Source organism: Vipera berus (genome assembly GCF_964194415.1).
Source record: "Vipera berus genome assembly, chromosome: 5".
NCBI lineage: Eukaryota > Metazoa > Chordata > Lepidosauria > Squamata > Viperidae > Vipera > Vipera berus.
In genome coordinates, this window is record NC_138207.1 from 43294738 (window position 1) to 43317615 (window position 22878).

General features: G+C 40.0%; 1 protein-coding gene across 1 annotated transcript in view; it reads right to left on the reverse strand.

Moving 5' to 3' along the window:
- Positions 1 to 22878, reverse strand: part of NGEF (neuronal guanine nucleotide exchange factor) — a 73935-nt gene that overhangs the window by 34839 nt on the left and 16218 nt on the right. Inside the window, exons 3-6 of the mRNA XM_081330113.1 lie at positions 17999 to 18137; positions 8486 to 8737; positions 7366 to 7508; positions 223 to 497 (exon numbers count right to left, since the gene is read on the reverse strand). Of these exons, the coding sequence (XP_081186239.1) occupies positions 223 to 497; positions 7366 to 7508; positions 8486 to 8737; positions 17999 to 18137 (809 nt within the window). The remainder of the gene's footprint in view (positions 1 to 222; positions 498 to 7365; positions 7509 to 8485; positions 8738 to 17998; positions 18138 to 22878) is intronic.

A 22878-nucleotide genomic window follows, 5' to 3' on the forward strand; every position in this document is an offset into this window, starting at 1 on the left:
GCTCACTCTTGATGGAACAGCTAGAGCCAAAGCTGAGCAGGATCAGAATGTTCTTCAGTTAAGCAAAAACTAAGATGAAATTAGTTCAAAATGACATAAAGCAGTAAACATACAGTAATCTTAAATATTTGTAACTGGCATAAATCAGTCAACCAATAGTTATTTCCGTGAAATATCAAGAGTGTTTCCCTTTTCTATCTCCTCCCCTTCAGTTGATATTACCTCTTGGTGCTTGATTTCATCTGGTTGGAGAATATTCAAAACACCGCTGCTTCTGATTTCTGGAAGATCTTGCCATAAATTGAACCTTGATGTGGAATTCCTGAGCAAGTTAATCTGGGGGACAGTTTTGTTTTCTAACACATTTGCAGTTTCAGTTTCTGTGGGTGACTCTTCAGTAGCTGCGTCTTCTTCAGTATCTGTCTGGGAGTCCTGCAGCCGCCTGGTTTCAATCTCATGACGTGTGGATTTATCCCGATATTCTTGATACAACAAACCTAGAAAGTCACAGAATGCATAATGTGTTACTTAATTAGCCCCATGTTGCATGTGAAATGAAGATGTTTCAGAATATTCCCTCCTGAGACAAATCCAGAATTGGAGCTAATCAGATTGTAGGCACCATATAAAAAGACAATGCAACTTGAGTTAATTGTAGGGTAGTGTACTACTGAGTACTTCTATGGACTCTTGAGACTATGGGCTCATCCTTATGGCCTTATCAATTTGCTCTTCCTTCATCTCTGAGACTGGAGGAAAATGATACACTCATGGTCAGCCTTTAATATGTCTCAGCTACAAGACTGGGCACTGATTCTTAGGCAATTTAATGTGTGAGATAGTTTCAGAGCAGTGATTACAGGTTTCCTCTTTGTAAATTTCCGTTTTCCCTCTTCCTCCAACAATTTCACCAAGGCAAGAAAATCATTAACTGCTCTCTGAAATGTGTGTGCTTGGGGGTGGGTAAAGCCATCTTTAGCTGGGAGCAACAGATAAGCTTTTTTCTTTATTCTTCAAAAAAGAAAAAAAAATATATCCAGGAAACTAAAGAACTATCAGCCTGGGAAGATTCTGGGAAAAATAATTAAGCAACAACTCAGCGAACACTGCTAGAGGCAAACAAAGTCATAACCAAAAGCCAACATGGGTTTGTCAAAAACAGATCGTGCCAGACAAATCTTATTCCATTCTTTGACAAAGTGATAAAATTAGTGGACCAGAGGAATGCTGTGGATATAATTTACTTGGACTTCAGTAAGGCATTTGATAAAGTAGATCACAACCTACTACTTGATAAGATAGAAAAACGTGGGTTAGACAGCATCACCACCAGATGGAATCGTAACTGGTTGACCAACCGCCGTCAACATGTGGTCCCCAATGGAACTACATCTACATGTAGGGGGAGCCAAGATAGTGCAGAGGCAGCAAAGGCTATAAAGAGCTCCTACAAAAGTAAAAGTTCTCTTTTCTTTTCTTCTATTTTTATTTTAACTTTTTAACTCTTTGTAACCTTGTTTTTATCTACATGGAGGGAAATATGCAGTGGGGTACCCCAAGGCCCAATACTCTTCAACATCTTCATCAATGATCTGGATGAGGGAATAGATGGGGAACTCATCAAATCTGCAGACGACACCAAGCTGGCAGCAATAGCCAACACTCCAGAAGACAGGCTTAAGATACAGAAGGATCTTGACAGACATTGGGTGCTATCTAACAAAATGAAATTCAGTTGTGAGAAAAGTAAAGTTCTACATTTAGGCAAGAAAAACCAAATGCATAGGTATAGTAGGTGGTACCTAGTAATAACTGCAAGAAGGATCTTAGAGTCCTAGTAGAAAGTCACTTAAAAATGAGCTAGCAGTGTGCTGCAGCTGCCAAAAAAAGCCAACAGCATTCTAGCCTGCATTAACAGAGGGACAGAATCAAGATCACGTGAAGTGTTAATACCACTTTATAATGTTTTGGTAAGGCCACACTTGGAATGCTTCATCCAGTTTTGGTCACCATGATATAAAAAAATTGTTGAGACTCTAAAAAGAGTGCAGAGAAGAACAACAAAGATAATTAGGGGACTGGAGGCTAAAACATATAAAGAATGGTTGCTAGAATTGGGTATGTCTAATTTAATGAAGGGACGCGGTGGCTCAGTGGGTTAGGACGCTGAGCTTGTCAATCAGAAGGTCGGCAGTTTGGCGGGTCGAATCCCGAGTGCCGCGTACAGAGTGAGCACCTGTTACTTGTCCCAGCTTCTGCCAACCTAGCAGTTTGAAAGCACGTAAAAATGCAAGTAGAAAAATAGGGACCACTACGGTGGGAAGGTAACGGTGTTCCGTGTGCCTTTGGTGTCTAGTCATGCCGGCCACATGACCACGGAGACGTCCTCGGACAAGCGCTGGCTCTTTGGCTTTGAAACGGAGATGAGCACCGGCCCCTAGAGTTGGAAACGACTAGTACGAATGTGCAGGGGAACCTTTACCTTTACCTTTAATTTAATGAAAAGAAGGACCAGGGTGACATGATAGCTGTGTTCCAATATCTCAGGGGTATCAACAAAGAAGAGGGAATTAAGATATTCTCCAAAGCACCTGAAGGCAGAACAAGAAGCAATGGATGGAAACTAATCAAGGAAGCAGCAGCATAGAACTAAAAAGAAATTTCCTGACAGAACAATTAATCAGTGGAATGGTTTATCTCCAGAGTTTGCGAATGCTCCAACACTGGAGGTTTTTAAGAAGGGATTGGACAGCCATTTGTCTGAAATGGTATAGTTTCCTGCCTGAGCAGGGGGGTAGATTAGAAGACCTCTAAGGTCCCTTCCAACTCTGTTATTCATCTGGATTTGTTTTTTCTGCCATCTCTTTTCCTTTGGTTTGTGTTGTTTTTGCTCCTTGTTTTTAACTGTTTTTAACAATTTGTAGACTGGCCAGGGTCATTGGCAGTCAGGTGGCATGTTGTTGTTGTTAGCTGCGAAGTCGTGTCCGACTCATCGCGACCCTATGGACAACGTTCTTCCAGGCCTTCCTGTCCTCTACCATCTTCTGGAGTCCATTTAAGCTCACGCCTACTGCTTCAGTGACTCCATCCAGCCACCTCATTCTTTGTCGTCCCCTTCTTCTATTGCCCTCGATCTTTCCCAGCATTAGGTTCTTCTCCAGTGAGTCCTTCCTTCTCATTAGGTAGCCAAAGTATTTGAGTTTTAGCTTCAGGATCTGGCCTTCTAAAGAGCAGTCAGGGTTGATCTCCTCTAGGACTGACCGGTTTGATCGCCTTGCAGTCCAAGGGACTTGCAGGAGTCTTCTCCAGCAACATAGTTCAAAGGCCTCAATTCTTTGGCGCTCAGCTTTTTTTATGGTCCAGCTTTCACTGCCATATATTGCAACTGGGAAGACCATAGCCTTGACTATAGCCTTGACTATACAGGTGGCATATAAATCTAATAAACTGTTATTATATACAAAATGTGAAATTACAGCTGCCACTTCTTTGGTTGGTGTTGGTCTTCACACACATTGAGTTCTTCTCAAGAACCTTGGATATCATAATATATTAGTTTGTATATGTGCAAATTCAAGCAGTGTGGCTTTTTGTAATCGACAGAGAGAAATTTTGTCAATTTGCAAATTTTTTAAGTGCCATCCAAGATTTTTGGTATGGCATCCAGTGTGGTGATAACCACTGGAACCTCTACAGCCAATTTATGCCATAATCTTTCAACTTCCATTTTCCCAATCTTAATACTTTGTGATCTTGTCCAGTTCTTAATTTCTATTGTACTATCCCTTGGTATTGCCACATTGATTACCTGCACTTTCTGATTTTCAACCACAGTTAAATCTGGTGTGTTACGAGCCAAGAGTTTATCGGTTTGTATTCAGAAATCACATGATATTTTAACTTGCTCAGTTTGGGCTACTTTTTCAACTCTATGTTGCCACCAGTTTTTCTTTATTGACATATGATAATTTTTACAGACGTTCCAGTGAATCATTTTGGGGACTGTGTTTGTTATGTTGTTATTTATAATCAGTTTGTGAGATCTTCTGCTTCTTTGGACAATCTGCACTTTGAATGATTTGATGATTTTGGCTTTGATTCAATTATTTTGAATAACTTGCTCTTGAACAGCCAAAATCAAGTCTTCTGTTTCTTCTTTCTTAATGTTCCACTTACTAGGTGTTATCTTTATCCACTTTCCCCTCAATCTTTTGCAGAAATTGACTGTGTAATGCTTTTCCTTGCCAGCATTCTGTTCTTTGTTATATTATTTCAATATTCATCTTTTGTTTTTTACATAATCAGCCAATGCATGCTGTTCTTCTTTAACTGTATGTTTGACTTGAAGTAAATCTTTGCCTCCATTTCTGCAAGGCAGGTATAATCTATCACTATTACTACGAAGTTGTAATGCATAGTACGTTTTCTTGTTTTTTGATCCAAACTGTCCAGTTAATAATTCCAGCAATGTGTCACATCACAGACATGACCAAGGTATTGATGGCTATTGAAAAGACTGTGTTGTAGACTGGAGACAGATGATGTTGTATCCACCCCACTCTGCTGAGATGGGCTGTTCAATTTTGACATTGATGGCCTCTTTGAGTCCTTTCAACACAGTCCTTTCAACAGTTCCAAGAAGGCTCCACACTCATTTGCACTACTCAGGTGACTCTGACACACAGATAAACCTCCAGGTGGCCTCAACGCCTCTCTAAAAGAATGCAAATGACCAGCTGTCTGCAAGGAGTATGCATCCTTCCATTCCCCACTATCTAGTCAGAGCTGAAGAAGCTTCTTGGATGAGAAGCGAAACGTCTTCAAAGAAAAGTAAGAAAGCCCAATTGCCTTGTGAAAAAACATCTTTGGGACAACTATGACCTGGATGACTGAGAATCTCCATAAATGGTCTGGAATTAATATCCTGTTACCATGCTTTATTGAATAAAACATGGTTGGGTTTGCAAGAAACACAGAGAGAAAAGGAATAAAAATTACAGCTTGAAATATTATATGAACCCCATTTCAGTATGTGCATGAGTGAAAGACAGCAGATAAAACAGAAATAAGCTTATAACATTTGATTTGAGGAATGGAATTTGGTGCACCATTTTCTATTAAGTATTTTGAATTAGGATTAGAATATCTCCAAACAGTCCTCCTCTCTCTTTACATTCAAAGGATTTGTAACAGTAACCAAGCAATACACACTAACATCCAAAACTACTTTACTTCTGTTTGATTTCCAATAAAATTACAATTTTATTCTTTGTAATTACATCTCTAATTGTGCCATTCTTACTTTTACATAAAAGAAAACTTATTTTCCTGGCACAGAATAGGACTAGGAATGAGACTTCCACTCTCCATAAAGTGGTTAATGGAATTATGTAAATAATGTAATAGGAAAAACACAACAGTATTTTGTTCCCATCAAATTCACATGTAATCTGACCTAGAATTACACAATCACATGGCTCTGAAGAAAAATTATATACAGTAGTGAATATGTTTTAAGATCCCACAATTCCAAAGGTATAAAGAAATTCATTAATATTATTTGTTTTTCTGCTTATAAGAGGAAAATATGAAAAAAGTGCAACAAAATCACTACATTGAAAAGCCAAAATGAAACATTACTATTTAAATAAGCCAAAACTACATAAAAATCTATCGCAGGCAATCCATACAGATTTTACTGCATGCCTTCAAATTTAAGCTATAATATTTATTTATTTATTTATTTAATTAGATTTGTATACCGCCCTTTCCCGAAGGACTCAGGGCGGTTTACAGGGTAATTAAAACAAGAAATACAAAAGTTAAAAACAATTTAAAAAATTAATAGAGGACTAGTCTTGTGTATGTTATGAAATACAGCAGAAATATCAGAATCCCTTCACAATTAACATCAAAGATCACTGAAAACATCAAATGCAAATAAAACATGCATCATGGTCATCGATTATCATTTTTCTTAGAAATTGCAGAAATTATGTCCCTCACAAACAAATCAGAATGTCAGTTACAAAAGTCTAAACGCACTCATTTTGAAGTCATTTGAATTTTGTGCTAGGTTTTTGTGAAGTTCCTTCCATTTTAAAGTTTAGCAATGCTTAAATAATTTTTTTTATTTTATAAAGTGTTGAATTAACATTGTATATTTAAATACATATTTTAACAAGGCTTTATATTTTATTTGAAGTTGTAAGCATTCATTCAGAAGTTACTGTACTTGTATGGATCAATGCATAGCACTAATACTGTACATACAACATAACCATATTTAGAAACATGCATAGTTTGTCACGGGAAAGTCACCATAAAAATGGTTTTCTTTCAAACTATACTTTCTTTCAAAGTATATGCCGCAATCACTTTGTTTTTGGAACACTAGTCAAAGTGAGATTAAAATAGCAGCAGGAGAACTGTATCCTGGAGACCATGGTAGCTTCCCACACATAACTGAGAAAGAGAAATTGCTTTTAGACATCTTATGATATGGAATGAAACATAATGTCCCTTGAACTACATTTAAAAAAAATGTATTTTCAATACTTGCTGAAAATCGACTCAATAATTCAGATTTTGCTTAGCACTAAAGTGGGCACTGAATAGTGAAAGATGGGAGACAGGAAAATTATTTTGTGCTTGAAGGTGAAGTTAGATATGAAGTTACTATACTTTGGTGTAAAGGGAAGCATATATTTAAAGTGTTTTATATTATTATTGATGTGTTTCTGCTGCATATTAATAATACAAATTAATTATCTTCAGCCATTCAAAATTTAATTCTGGGCTTCTTTTCTCTGCATGTGTTCTGCTCCAAAACAGTCATTCAGCATCAGCTTCCCCTCATCCCCATCCAAGAAAGCATCCAAACTTTTAAATGCACAAATTTGTGACAGCACAAAACTGGAACAATTCAAAGCGTGTGTGTGGGGGGGGGAGGGAGAGCTGCAGGGACAGGGGTCAAAAAAGGCAAGATGGCAGCTGCAATCATGCAATCCTAGCCCCACCCCTTTTTTGTGGTGGCCAGCAACTCGACTTTTTTGGAACCCTTCCCTTATTAGTTTTGGATATAAATTAACATTGTAGTGTATGCAGGTTTTGCGTCCAACAAACATCGCACGACTTCCCTAGATGCCACATGCTCAATGTAAACAAGCAAGCAAATAAATAGAAGCCCTCCCCGGTGGACACCCTTGGAACCAAACGTTATCCATGGCTACTTCGTCGTTCTTCACGGTAATTTTCCCTTAAACCGCTTTTCTCAAACCGGACAAGCAGGGAGGTCTCTAAACGCGCCTGCCCGCTCCGACGCAGCTCGCAGCCCTCCGGACTGCATCGGAAGAGTCCCCTTACCTATTTGCTCAATGAAGTTCTTCCAAGAGTCTGCGGTCATGGGGTGAATCATCTGCAGAGCTTCGGGGAAAGCAGCCGGGCAGTCAGTCTGCTCGGGGGTCTCTTCCGGAAAAGAAGTTGGCCCCGCCATGGAAGGGGATTCGCTTTGGTAGACAGAGAGAGAGAGGGAGAGAGAGAGAGAGAGGGAGGGGGGGTGAGCAAGGCCGTTTGAGCGTCAGGACCTTCTTTCCAGCCCTTCCCAGCCTTTGCCCGGATTCCCCCGCTTTCCCACGGCAGGGACTAATTTAATTTAATTTAATAATTTGATTTCTATACCGCCCTTCTCCCGAAGGACTCAGGGCGGTGAACAGGGCAATACACAATAAAAATAGAATACAAAAATTAAAAAAGCCATGAAACATTATGCCCTTAAAATTCATACATATTACAATTAAAAACTATTTATAAAAACTAGCCGCGCTGTAAGTGCTTACGGAATTTAGAGCAAATCAGAGTGAGTTAAGCGGGGCTTCAGCCATTCCCCTCCCGGCTGCCCTTCCTTGACTCTCTACCTGTGAAGAGGCTTAACTAGAAGTCCCCGGGGCGGGAGGAGGACTCGGGGATTCTTTGGCGGAGGAAACAAGCGCGTTAGGCGCTCGGGCAAAGCGAAAAAGGAGGGAAGGTAGCCAAGCGGGGGCGAGGCTCCGCCGACGGCGGACTTAACTCTTGCGCGCCCTTTTGGGGGCTTAGCGAGAGAAGCGGGGGTCGGGGAGAGCCGAAAAGAGGAGAGCCCGAGTCGGCCAGCTGGCTCGGGGCTGCAGAGCCTCCCCTTTTCCCGGCGGGAGTCAGCCGGGGCCGAAAGCTAACTGAACTTCGGCAGCTTCTCCCGGGAAAGGCGCAGCGGCCGGAGTTGGCGCTCCCGAGGGGAAGCAGCGAGCTGGAAGGGGCGCCCCCGCGGAGGACGCGCGAACTCGTCCCCGCTTGTTTTAATCCAGGGGTCTTCAAACGTGGCCCTTTTATGACTTGTGGACTTCAACTCCCAGAATTCCTCAGCCAGCAAAGCTGGCTGAGGAATTCTGGGAGTTGAAGTCCACAAGTCATAAAAGGGCCACGTTTGAAGACCCCGGTTTTAATCCCTCACCTGTCAGCCGGGCGGGCTGCGGCCGCGCTCTCGGCGGATCCTTCGTGGTCCAAGGCGCAGGCGGCGCTGAGCGCGGCAGCCAGCAGCTCCATGCCAGGCGGTGAGGAGGGAAGCGGCAGCAGGAGCGATTCCGGCAGCGGGCGGCGGTCGCTGCTGCTGCTGCTGCCGCCGCCGCCGAACGATTCCGCAGCAGACGCGGGACCGGGGAAGTCCGGGCGGTTGCCACGGTAACCGGGGTAGGAAGGGAGCAGCCTGCGCAGGAGGGGAAAAATGGGGGGCGGAGGGAGAGAGAGAGAGAGAGATCGGTGGAGGGAGAAAAGAGGCAGCCGCCGCCCCCTCACACTTTTCCTTGGCTTGTACTTGTACGGCTCCCAGGCACCCACTTCTTCCGCCGAAGTGGAAGTTGGAACTCTTTCCCGGAATAGCTAGCTGCTTTTCGAAACAATCGGGAGAGATCCAAAGGTCTCCTCAGAGGTTGCTCGCGGGTTAGCGCCGGAGAGCTTTCTCAGCCCCGCCAGTTTTCCTCCCCGAACTGAATTGATGTTTATTTTCAATAAAATAAAAATATCGGAAGCTAATTGCTAGCTTCCTCCAACATTATGGTACTGTATTGTCATTTCCCAGAATGAATCCATCCCCAGCTACTTTCAAAGTACAGAATGCATTTATCTATAAAGAATGGGCCATAATGGTTTGGGATTCCTTATCGTTGTTGGCATCACATCGTGGGAAAACATGGAACCAAAATAGATTTGTCTATTTTACATGGAATCCAGCATGGAAGGAACCACAAGAATCCAAAATCTCATTAAATCTGGAGCGGTTAGAGGACAAAAAGTGAATCCAAGACATCAGTTCTAACAGATTTGCTCAGTTTTTTTTAATGAACCACTTGAACCTATTGTAAAACTACAGATAACATCTGATCATCCACATGCAGAACTAGCACAAAACCCTGAATCTGATGCCACAGATCCTGACAATTTTATAGGACTGGGATTCACTGAAACAACTACAAATCATAACAAATGCCCCATTTGCACCTAGCCATGGCACAATCATGCAATGGTAAGACTTATTTTTTCTCTTATCCCATCTTAATCTAGGCAATAAGTAAGACACAGCTTAAGTCATCTATAGTTGTACCTTGCACCCTCAAAGTGTACAAAATGTTAGCTTTGTGACTAGGAACTAGCCAACAGAGATAGGAGATGAAGGTAAGAATTAGCAAGAAGGACAGCCAATGTAACAGGGATGAGCAGATAGTAGGGGAATATTCATCCACCTTGAAAGGACCTCAGAGTCCTTTCAAGTCCAGCCTCCTTAATTCACTAAATTTAACAATATGCCATTCCACTGGTTAAGGACATTCCAAATCTATTTCCTTATGGTTTCAAACCATTGGTTCTGGTCTGGTCCTTCAGAATGACAAAGAATAAGAATAAGAAAAAGTCTTCTGTCTGCTCTAGTCAAAAACACTGGATAGCTAAAGATTGCAACTTAGATAGACTAAATGTACCCAGTTCATTTAACTATTCCTCCTAGGACTTAATTTCCAGTCCTCTGATCTTAGTAGGCATCCTCTGAACTTGTTCCTAGTCCATCATAGACTGCAGTGCCAGAACTGGACCCTGGAACTGAAAGTAGTGCTTGGCAAACAAAGCAAAGCAGTACTTGCCAAAATAGCTTTTGCTATATTCTGTCAAGAATAAAAGAGCTAATAAAATAAAAAAGTTGCATACGCCAACCCATCTTTCTGATATTGTTCATTCTTCCTCAAAAATGTGCAGGAAAATGCTGGAAGATGCATACAGATAATCGTCAACTTACAACCATTCATTTACTGACCATTCTAAGTTACAATGGCACTGAAAAACGTGACTTATGACTGTTTTTCACATGACTGTTGCAGCATCTCTGTGGTCATGTGATCAAAATTTGGACAATTGGCCACTGGTATGTATTTATTTTATTTATATTTCATATTTCTTAACTGCCCATCTCCCTTGGGGAAAGGCTATTTGTGGGGGCTGCAGTGTCCCAGGGTCATGTGATATCCTTTTGTAACCTTTTGACAAGCAAAAAAAATGGGGAAGCCAGATTCACTTAAGCATGTTACTAACTTAACTGCAGCGACTCACTTAACAACTCCGGCAACAAAGGTCATAAAATGGGGCAAAGCTCACTTAACAATTGCCTTAGCAATGGAAATTTTGGACTCAAATTGTGTTTGTAAGTCGAGGACTACCTGCGCTACTTCTATAAATCTAGAAGTTTTCTTTCCCTGCTGTGAAACTGACTAAAAGGGATAAAACTCGAATTTGCTAGAAGTTTATAAAATGAATACAGAATGAGTATTCACAGGTGAAATTCACTAGTAAATGGAAATTTATGGGGGAATTTAAGTGGACTTGACAGAATAATTTGTTCTGGAAAGAAGGGAAGTCAAACTCGCAGCCAGCCAAGCTGTTTGCAGCAGGAATGCACTTCTGAACCAACATAATTAATTTTAAAATATTGTTTCTGTGCAGATCTACATGCTGCAGACAAATGATATTGTAAAAAAAGGTAACATAGCAATTAGAGCCTATTATTGCACTGCTGTAGAATGTATAGAAAGAAGGTGGTGGGGGGGAAGAGAGAGATTTTTCTCAATGGCTGGATTTACACAATAAAAGTTTGATAACTTTTAACCTTACTGTAGTTATTTGTGGCTCACCATTTTGTGCAACCAGACCAATTTAGCTTATTATTCAATGTATTGTGCAAATACAGAAAATAGATTATTTTCATAACCAAATCAAATATGTTCTATCCTTAACCAAAGTAAATATGTTGTGCAAAACCAACTTTATATGTTCTAGTACCTTGTGCTCACATTTCAAACATGAAAAATACTCTACTATATTCAATATTGTGTATTTCCTGGGCAGCAATTTGGTTTATAAAATACAAGCTGATGCCTGAAACACAAAAGGTGTTACAGCACCAATCATGCAGAATTGTCTGATGGTAACTTTTATGGAGATGAATGACACATAAGCTGAAATGTGCTTTGTTGAACAAGGTCTAGGATCTAGGTGATCTGGGCAATGTCTTTGTATGAGTTTACCATCCACTGTGCATATGCTTATTGTTCTCTTCAACTATGCACTAAAGCAGGGGTGTCAAACTGCCGGCCCGTGGGCTGGACGTGTCACAATGAAACTGCACCCACCCCATTGCCGGCAAAGGGGGAAAAGCTCTGATGTCACGTGACGTCACGAGTTTGACATGTCTGCACTAAACAATGCTTAATGGTTACTTATTATATTTTTATACTGCTCAATAATAGGAATTCTTTAATGCATAGCATCATTATTCTATTATTCCAAATATAATTTTAACAAATAGTTTTACATTTTCTACAATGTAGAGAATTATTCAGTATTTCCTGTAGTTATTTTTTTTTACCCAAATACTAGTTCTGATCCTACTTAATTTTCAAGATCACCCAGCTGTGCTAAATAGAGTCAGTTAGTTGGAAGAAAACTAAGCTGCATATTCTGTAACACCTCTAATCAATCTCAAAATATTTTATCAGAGAACCCGGTTTAACTTATTTGATAACCAATTTCACCATGCTATTAGAATTTTCCCCACATATACTTCCTACAAGTGTCACAATTTTGCAACACATTGAATTTGGCAGTAAACAAAAATAAACAAAAATAGAATAGAATAGAATAGAATAGAATAGAATAGAATAGAATAGAATAGAATAGAATAGAATAGAATAGAATAGAATAGAATAGAATAGAATAGAATAGAATAGAATAGGACCTTGCAGGTCTTCTAGTCCAGCCCCCTGCTCAAGCAGGAGAACTTATACGACAAGCGATTGTCTAGCCCAGGGGTAGGCAACCTTGGCTCTTTTATGACTTGTGGACTCAACTCCCAGAATTCCATGCTAGCTCAGGAATTCGGGGAGTTTAAGTCCACGAGTCATAAAATAGCCAAGGGTGCCTATCCCTGGTGTAGCCTCTTCTTAAAAATCTCCAGTGATGGAACGCCTACGATTTCTGAAGGCAAGCTGTTCCACTGGATAATTGTCCTCCGTCAGGAAGTTTCTCCTTAATTCCAGGTTGCTTCTCTCTTTGATCAGTTCCCAACCATTGTTTCTTGTCCTGCCCTCTGGTGCTTTGGAGAATAATGTGGCCCCCCTCTTCTTTGTGGCAGCCCCTCAAATACTGGAATACTGCTATCATGTATTTCTTCTTTTCTTTAGTCTAGCCAAACCCAAGTCCTGCAGCTGTTCTTCGTATGTTTTAGACTCCAGGCCTTTGATCATCTTAGTTGGTCTTCTCTGAATTTTTTCCAAACTCTCAACATCTTTTTTGTGATATGGTGACCAAAATTGGCTGCAGGTGTGGTCTTACTAGGATTTTATAAAGCAGTACTAATACTTTGTGTGATCTTGATTCTATACCTCTGTTTATACAACCCAGGATTGTATTAGCTTCTTTGGTTGCTGCTACATACTGCTGGCTCATAGTCAAGCAATTGTCCACTAGACTCCTAGGGTTCCTCTCACAGTTACTGTTTTTGAGCCAGGTCTTGCCTAATTTGTATTTGTACCTTTGATTTTTCCTGCCTAAATGTTAAACTTTGCTTTTCTCCACATTTAAACTTATTTTGTTGGATAGGGCCCTTTTTGGATCCTGAGTTTGTGTTCCACGGTGTTGGCTACTCCTGCCAGTTTAGTGTTCTCTGCAAATTTGATGAATTCCCCTTCTATTCCCTCATCTAAGTCATTTATGAAGATATTGAAGAGTACTGGGCCTAAGACGGAACCTTATGGAACCCCACTGTGCAGGAGACCTTTAGTAAATAGAATGAAAGAGAAAATGAATTTAGAGGGAAGATAACAGAAATATTCATCATAGCTTAAGCCTTTTACTATCTTACTGAACAGGTTATTACAATACAAATATTGGTGATACCTCATCCATGAATAGACAATCTTGCCTGCAGATAATTAAACCACAGGCAGGAACAAAATGGAAGCTTTGAGGAATGATCCACAAAGCAATGGTCAGGAAGTTGGGAATACATCTTTCATTAGTAACACTGTCTTCTGAGTCTTTCCTCTAAATTGAATTGGAACATCCAGATATAAACTACATATTATTACTGGGATTTTAGAATTCTAGTAATTACTCCCATCTTCTTAAATCTGCTTCCATAGATTTATCAGTTCTGTAGAGATAGTTCCCCTGGAAAAGAGTGGATGCAGATGCATTAACATTTCAAATCCTTCTGGAATTGGATTTAGGTAAAAGAGAGATGGAGATGACATCTCCTTTTGCCAATAGAACTTTAGAGAACATAGGAGTGGGGTTGTGGAATTATACAGCTAACCCTTTCCAGTACTGATGCATATCATGGCTGCACATATATCATTGTGACAGAAACATGTTATACCATGTGTTCCTTTAGTCAACACATATACTGATACATACATACATAGATCCTTGTATGAGAGGGAATTCTGATTTGGCCAACTTCTTCCACAACATGTGGAATTCTTGATAAATATTAATGTTTATAGACAAACTATTTCATCATGCTATCTAAACATATTAGAATAATTTCTGCCTGAGTTTATAGTTATATGTGATTATTGCATACATATTTGGAGTTGAGATAGATTCTATGCCCTTCTCTTCTTCAGAGAGTTGGGAGAAAGGGTGAACCACTTTAATATCCATTTTGCTTCAGAGATATTTTTCAAGCATCACTTTCCTTTTGTGGATTTATTTTTCAAATAGACGCTTATAATTCTTCTTCCATGACTATTTAAATTAGGTTGAAGGGTTTAAATATGTTCCATGTTAGAAATTTTACATTAAAATTATTGTATTACACTTCATTTGGCACAAACCTGGGTTAAACAGGTGCAGTATAAAATTGAATTGAAACCATTTTATACATACATTTGTGAGAGAATGCATAATGTGAAGTCTTTTTTTTTTCTTAAAAATTCTGGCAATGCATAAAAGGATTTCAGAGAGAAGAGCGAGATGATATCACTAGTTTGGCATTTAGTTAATTAATGCTGTAATCATATTTCTTACAGATGAAAATAATGGTATGTCTATTTGGAAAAAAATTAAATGAAGTTGCAAAATATAATTTCTGAATAGGGTTCTATGTTTTACAACTCAACAATTAAACTTGCTTGCGTTGTTTTACATAAAATTCATTTGGAGAAAAGGGGATATTCCTATTCAAACAATGGTCAGCTTCTTTAGCTATATAATACTTGAAAAACCTGAAATTTTAGCCAGACCTGTTAATCAAGCTATAATACAGGTCTAGCTCTAAATTCATGTCCAGAGGTTGCTCATCTAAGAAGTTGCTGGCATGGAAGTGATGTCGCAGGAAGAGATCAATAATGAGTGTGCTCCATTTTCAAACACTGTTGCAAGGAGGTGATAGAACTATTCAGTGAATCTAGTTCTATCCCTATAAGTTGGTAGATCCATAAGTATTCCATGGAGGACCATGAAGCTGGAGAAGAGTAGGCAAAATGGCATTCCATCAACCAAAGCAATAAAAATGGTAAGAAGGACTGTGTCCCTTTTGGCAGAAGCAGTGCAAAAGTTGTAATTCATTCGGTGGTGACTTAATGAGCAACAAACAGCTGGCAGCATGCTCTGTTCTCTTTCCCTAAACGCCCCTTGTACTAGTTTTCTCATTTTAATGAAAGCAGCATCATACTGTCATCAAAAACTCCACCCTTTTCAAAGATGATGTGATGATGTATGTAAAAATTGGGCAGGATGTGCATTGTGTGTCACAACACAGAATTTTGTCATTTGCCTTCCCCTATTCCTGGGCAGGGATCCCTGATTAGCACTTTTTAAAAAAATCAAAACTGCATGTACATGAAGCCCATCTAAGACCTGACAAAGATGTTTAGAAAATGGCAGTAAGGAATCAAACAAGCAGATGCCTCTGTGGAAGTCAGTGCCTTCAGGACATGGCATAAATAAACCATTACCAGGGCATATTTATGTCACAGTTAATGGGACTTGAAGACAAGCCCTAAATCTTTCTTTATTGTCCAAAATCCAATCCATTACTCTGCTTAGGCAATAGTCTAAAAGACTGCCAGCCTCGGCTATATTCATGAAAAAGGAATGGGTGTCACCCTGATATTTGCAGTGCATGAAATCTAAAGCCTCTCATAATCTACCCGAGAATTCTCCTCTATAGCCTACCTTCACTGGAACTTCTATTGATACTCCTTCCTTTCATGTCAAAGGGTATGCAGGCTCTACACTCTTCCAGAGACAATATAATTGTGTCTTATGAATGTTTTTGAAAGAATTGTCTAAAATTGCTTTAGATCACAAATAATGGGTTCAAATTTATCCTCAATGTGGTTACTTCGGTGACTGGTTTCAGTACATTCCCTGTATCCAGAATTTTTCTTTCAAACCCAGACATGAAACTGAAAGTTTAGTTCCATTTTAAACTCTTATATAGACTTTCACAATTTAATTTATCTTGCCATACCAGATGAGGTCAAACCATTTATCTCTCTCTATTGTAATGTAACCAATGGAAGGCAAAAATAAATAACTAAATGGTCACCTTTCTAGGTCTTCAATTTTCCCATATGAAATCTTATTATGATCCAGATGCAAAATAAGTCTAATGTCATGCATATCTCTCTTTCCATTTTTATCTATGTCATGGTAATTATTATATCAAGGTTACAATAAAATTTAGAAGCTTCCTAGTCAAATGAAATATTTAAGCAGGTTTGTAGATTTACGCAGATATAAAAATATGCATATTCTTAATTTCATGCATATTTTACGGGCAAATATGGAACTATGGAAATAAAAATAATGGGGTCAGCTTTTGTTTCTAGAAATACTGCTACTTTTACACTAACACCTAACCTCTCTTAAAGCAGGAAAGAGTAAAAAGCTAAGCTGAACCTCTAGAAAATGTGAGAATTCAAATTCTCAGAACCTGAATCATAAAGTCATAAAATCATAGGCTGGAAGGGACTCAGAGGTTTTCTAGTCCACCTCCCTGCTCAAAGCAGAAGTCTTATACTATTTGCTTGTCAGAAGTTTGCAAAAAGTGATCACATGATCCCGGGATACTGCAACCGTCATAAATATGAACCAGTTGCCAAGCATCTGAGTTTTAATCATGTGACCGTGGGGATGTTCCAATGGTGGTAAGTGTGAAAAAATGCTAATACGTCACTTTTGTCAGTAATTTCAAATGGTCACTAAACAAACTGTTGTAAATCGAGGACTACCTGAATGCTTTCTCTTCTCCAGCAACTCGCCTTATACAACCTTTTAATCCTTGGCTATGTGTTATGTTCTAAACTGCTCTATAACTACTCCTCCCCCTCCTCCTCCTCCTCACCATATTTTCCTCACCTTTTCTACCAGTGCATGACTGCTTTACCCTGACACCTTAGTTTGCTGGAATCACTCAGCATTTTCTGTAACAGTTCTTCCCGCTTTAGTGGTTAGGTTTGAGATCAGTGGAAGGCTTTCTGTGAGGAAAGTGAGGATTCTGATTCTCTGTGAAAATTTGAAGCAATATCTGAATTTCAATATTAAGTGACTGAAGTTGAAATAGGTTTTGGGACCCCTAAGCCAACAATGAGCAATTCTTTTTGCCCTTAAAAAAATCCATTGAGTGAATTCAGGAATTATTGGAGTGGTCAGGATCAAAAAAGTGCCTTTTTAAGTGGGGGGAAGGGGTGGATTTTTAAAAAGATTATATTCTCTTTAAACTTCTTCAAATGGAGGAAAATCAGCCCTTTTAAACTTTTTGTAGAAATTAAGACATCTGTAATATTCTTTGGGTCCTTCTCCACACCGTTTCAGAATTGGGACAAATATTTTGGCCCTGCACACTTTGGAAACCACCTTGGATTGCCCACTTGTGTCATTCCCATAAACAGCCAGCAGGCACAATCAAATTTTATCTTCTTATCTTGTACAGGGATGGGGAAGCAGGCAGATTGGTTGGTTGACAGGCAGTGGAGAAGGTTCGGTTGGTGCAATAGGCAACCCTATTTGTGACTAAGGTGTGAGAAAAATCCTGTCATCTTTGCTAATTTGTTGTAGGTCCACCTAGCCAACCAAAGGAGTACTTTTAAAAGTATTCCTATACCATTATGGTTGCCATTCTGGCTTTCATTTGTTCTTTATTATAATGCCATCTGAAAATCTGAACTGCTAGACAATAGGCCAGTCTTCACTGCCGGGAGGAGTCAAACAATTTGGCTAAAGAGATTAAATAAATAAAAGTAAAACTGAATTGAACCGAACTAAGAGGATAGAGGACAGATAAAAAAAATTAAAGGAACAGAGAAATCAAAATGGGAGGACAATATTGACTAACCAATTTTAATTTTAATAAAATATAATTTCACCCTTTCTATTTTATTTCTGTATTTTCAGAGAAATAAGATATTATTTTCCTTACCTTTGAAACCATTGTTCTTCTGTGGCTGTCATATTCGGTTTTACGTGTAGAGACAGACTCTTGTGAAATATACGCAACAGTTCCTCTTTGTTCAGAAGCTCATTTTTGGTATTACCATTTTTGAGTGAGTCTTTGCGTTCTAGAAAAAAGTGTTTATAAGTACGTATTTGCAATTAAGAGAAACAAGAAAGAGATCATAGTTACGCTCACTGGGGAAGGCTGATGCATATTTTTATACATTTCCCAAAATACTGAAGAAAACATAGCATATTTAGCTGGGTATATTCCTATCCCAAGGGATGCGGTGGCTCAGTGTGTTAGGACGCTCAGCTTGTTAATCAGAAGGTCAGCAGTTTGGCGGGTCGAATCCTGAGTGCCGCGTAACAGAGTGAGCACCTGTTACTCATCCCAGCTTCTGCCAACCTAGCAGTTCGAAAGCACATAAAAATGCAAGTAGAAAAATAGGGACCACTACGGTGGGAAGGTAACAGCGTTCCGTGTGCCTTTGGCGTCTAGTCATGCCAGCCACATGACCACGGAGACATCCTCGGACAAACGCTGGCTCTTCGGCTTTGAAACGGAGATGAGCACCGGCCCCTAGAGTTGGAAACGACTAGCACGCATGTGTGGGGGAACCTTTACCTTTACCTTTATTCCTATCCCAAGCTTTAAAATCACATTCTTTTCACAGAAAATATTATATTGTTTGAAAGGCTTCCTCTGATTTAAGTTTTCAATATTTTTTGCTTTATGGAACAGAATGATGAAAGTAATGTGAGTTGTGATGCTTTCAGAAGAAAAAGCTAACAATTGGATGTACTATAGACCTCAGCAGTCCTAAAAACAGAAGCAGAAAGGAGTCAGGACAGTCACATGGTCAAATTTGCTCAAATGCAAAAGTAGGGACATCAGGGTTTTTTTTTTTTAAAAAAAATATTATATGATTTATAGAACTGCCTATGTCACAACAGTGATTCTGAGTGACATACAAACATTTAAACCATGAGCACAATACCTATGATCCCCTGGTTTAAACAATAACACTCAAAACAAAAAGCCACATCACCAAGATAACTCACTTAGCTTACTAACCCAAATGCCTGGAGGAATAATCAGATCTTCAGTGCTAACAGGCTTGGCGCCATGTGGATCTCAGTGAGGAGATGCTGTTCTCTGGAGATGTAGCCATGGAGAAAGCACAGCTTCAGGTCCAACAAGATGGCATTGATTGATCAAAGGGACCCGGTGTATTCCCTCCATGCTAGAATTAGGGAGCAGGCAACTGTTTCAGTTGGGGACAGGCAATCTCACAAATAGCCTGGTCCTGTGCCTTATAGAACTTTCTAGGTAGTATTTAGCACTATGAATTGTTTCTAGAAGCCTATTGAGAACTACTGCAGCTCACAGAGCAGAGGTGTTATATTAGTGTATCGAGAGCACCATAAACTACTTGTGCTGCAGCCTTGAGGATCATCTGCAGCTTTCAAATGCTCTTCAGGGAGAGCCCCATGTAAAGTTTGTTACAGTAATCCAAACAAGAGGTGATTAAGGCTTCCTTGTCCAGGAATGAGAAGCATTCCTCACCTCTTGGATCCAGATGGTTGTTTTTTACTGGGATAATTTAATCAATCAGGAGGGAAAGGGATCTAATACACAGTTGGCTAAAGTCACAGATAAAAAAATCCTATATACCTCATTAGGGCCAATAGGTTTAAATGCCTCCAAGATGACTGAGAAGACTATGCCTCAGGCAACTCCATAGACTCGTACAGCTGGATCCCCGGCTCTGAATGAACAATGTAAGTTGAGGACTATCTGCATTTCAAGCAGCAGCTAAAGCTTCAGTCATACCCTACCAGAGCCCCAGGAACAAAAACAATCTCCTGTGGAAGTCAGTAGGGTCCATCACATGCCAGGGCAAACTATTTGATAGGTCCTGCTTTCCTATGGGCAGGAATGATACCACAGAACTCTAGACCCAGTGGGGAGTGATCTGTTCATGGCAAGAGATATCACCGGTTCCAGATCCCATTCCAAGTGCCCTTAGTTAAAAACCAGTTCTGCTGTATGGCCTTTGTTGTAGTCAGGCCCAGGCTAATTTGGGTTAGGTCCACAGTTGCCATGGTAACCATGAATTGCTAAGCCACTTCCAAGCTATACACAAGGAGGGCAAATAGTTGACTGAAATCCCCTGGAAATTTAAGATTGGGGAACTCCAGTGTCAACCAAGCCACAGACTCTAGCAGCTCCAATAAGGTGCTTGCTATGTAACAGGAAGGCTGCTATACGAGCAATACCAATAAAGGAGAATATTTGTAGCACAGGGTTGAAATGAGGAATCCTTAGTGCTCTCTGTGCTTAGTTGTTTTCTTGCAGATGTTTCAATACCCAACCTAGGTAACATCATCAGTGCTAGAAACAGTGACTTCTGATCCCTGTAGTACAATGTTACCAAGAGGATCTTACATTAGACAATCTGTGGAGTAGTGGCCCTGACAGCTGTTATGAATTCTCAGGTAACAATTGCCATACCTCCATCCTAACTCTGGCTTTGCAGCTAATGCTACACACAAAACTCGGCAGGGCACATCTCAGACAGCTAAACCCTTCCTCTAGACTCAGGCAGGTTTTGATGATGCAAACAATGTCAGATATCTGACCCACAATTAAATCATGGGTGAGGCTAATTTTATTACAGGCTGTGTATTAAATAATAGCAGTCAGGAGCCAGTGTCTCTGCAGCCTTGATTACCAGGCCTTAGGGCAGACTACAAGGGCTGGAAGATGCTCTGATTCAAAATATTGAGGCCATTTTCCCAAAGAGCAGCCCATCTGCCTCTTCTAATCATTACCCTTGCCTGTCCCTCCTTGCCCACCCAACCAATCTTCTCTGAGCCTAGCTGCTCTACTCTTATGCCAAAGAGCACCAACATAGTACCCAATATATCAATGATACTAACAGTGACTTGTACCAGCCTCAGGGATGCTTTTGCCTCACACCCAACATTCCTTTACTCAGGAACCAATTCACCACCAACTTGCAAAACCTCGTGTCAATGCTACCCACTCTACCCAACCCAACTCACCCTAGACCATTCTGTTTTCAGCTGGGAGGGGAAGAGCCCCACCAAATCTACAAGAGCTGCAATCCACCAAGATTGCATTAACAGAGGGATAGAATCAAGATCACGTGAAGTACTAATACCACTTTACAATGCCTTGGTAAGGCCACACCTGGAATACTGCATCCAGTTTTGGTCACCACGATGTAAAAAAGATGTTGAGACTCTAGAAAGGGTACAGAGAAGAGCAACAAAGATGATTGGGGGACTGGAGGCCAAAACATATAGGGAACGGTTGCTGAAATTGGGTATGTGTAGTTTAACGAAGAGAAGGGTGAGGGGTGACATGATAGCAGTGTTTCAATATCTCAGGGGCTGCCACAAAGAAGAGGGAGTCAAGCTATTCTCCAAAGCACCTGAAAGCAGAACAAGAAGCAATGGATGGAAACTAGTCAAGGAGAGAAGCAACCTAGAACTAAGGAGAAACTTCCTGACAGTTAGAACAATTAACCAGTGGAACATCCTGCCTCCAGAAGTGGTGAATGCTCCAACACTGGAGGTTTTTAAGAAGAGACTGGACAGCCATTTTCCTGAAATGGTATAGGGTTTCCTGCCTGAGCAGGGGGTTGGACTAGATGACCTCCAAGGTCCCTTCCAACTTATTATTATTATATTAAGATGGAAGAAACTGGCAAAATGGCCCCTGGTCCATGTGGTTGCTTCAATGGCAGCTGCAGAACTCAGGCGAATCCTACTGCTCTCGTTCCCGCTGCCATCCCATACCAAAAGCTGAAGATAAGCAGCTCCTCAAAAGCCAGATAAATCCTCCTCTGGCTTCTCACAAACAAAGAAGCTGACACTTCCTTAACAGCTGACAACTGGAATATGTCTGGGACAATTCTAACTTAAGTTCTGAATCGCTTCTTTATTATCTTTTGTCATGCTCCTATCTTCCCTGTCCACTGATACTCCAGTTCTTGAACTGACCACAGAAACTCCCTTTGGAACTGGATGCCTTTTCCTACCTTCTTCTTTGAATCTTATGCACAAGCCTCCTGTTAGTTATTGATTTCATGCCTTTTTCATCTGGCTACTGGCAGCCTGGCAGCCTTAATGTAGGCAGGACAATATTATTCAAAAATTCTGTCCTTGTTAAAATGAGCACTAAAGCACTAAATGTAACCTAATCTGATTCATGGGGTAAATGCACCGTGATACTTTGTATTTTAGGGGCCTTTATTAACATAGTTAATTTTGCAATTAAATATACATTTGTTGGTCATTTGTTGCACATCACTTTTTTGCCTTCTTTGATGCCTTTCTAACAGGAATACAATATTCTGCAAGCAAGATTTGGTGCCTTAAAAATGTAGTAGATTCTCTTGAGATGTGTCTTCCTTCTTATGACTGCAGCACTGAATATGCTACATAAGGTAATAAGACTCAAATGAACTTTTAAAATGAAACTAGTAAAAAGAAACTTGTTTTTTTCTCAGCTATTTTTAAAATATACACATGTATGTTCAGTTTAGCATTTGCATAATTTATTTACTGTTAAACCTGCTTTCTTTACACATAACATCTCATTCTGTAAGTCTAGAATACATTTTCACTTTACTGTATGTGTTCTGTCTGTCCTTATTTTTGACCAGCAAAAGTGTAAATCCAGAATCAGCTACCCCTTTGACCTTGATACTAGGACACAGTTGATCCTGTGGCCAATTAACTATGCGATTCCAGCTAGCCTCCACCCTCCCTGTGCCAAACTCGTTATTTTTTCTTGTAGAAGACAATAATTCTTCATTTGGATTTACTCTC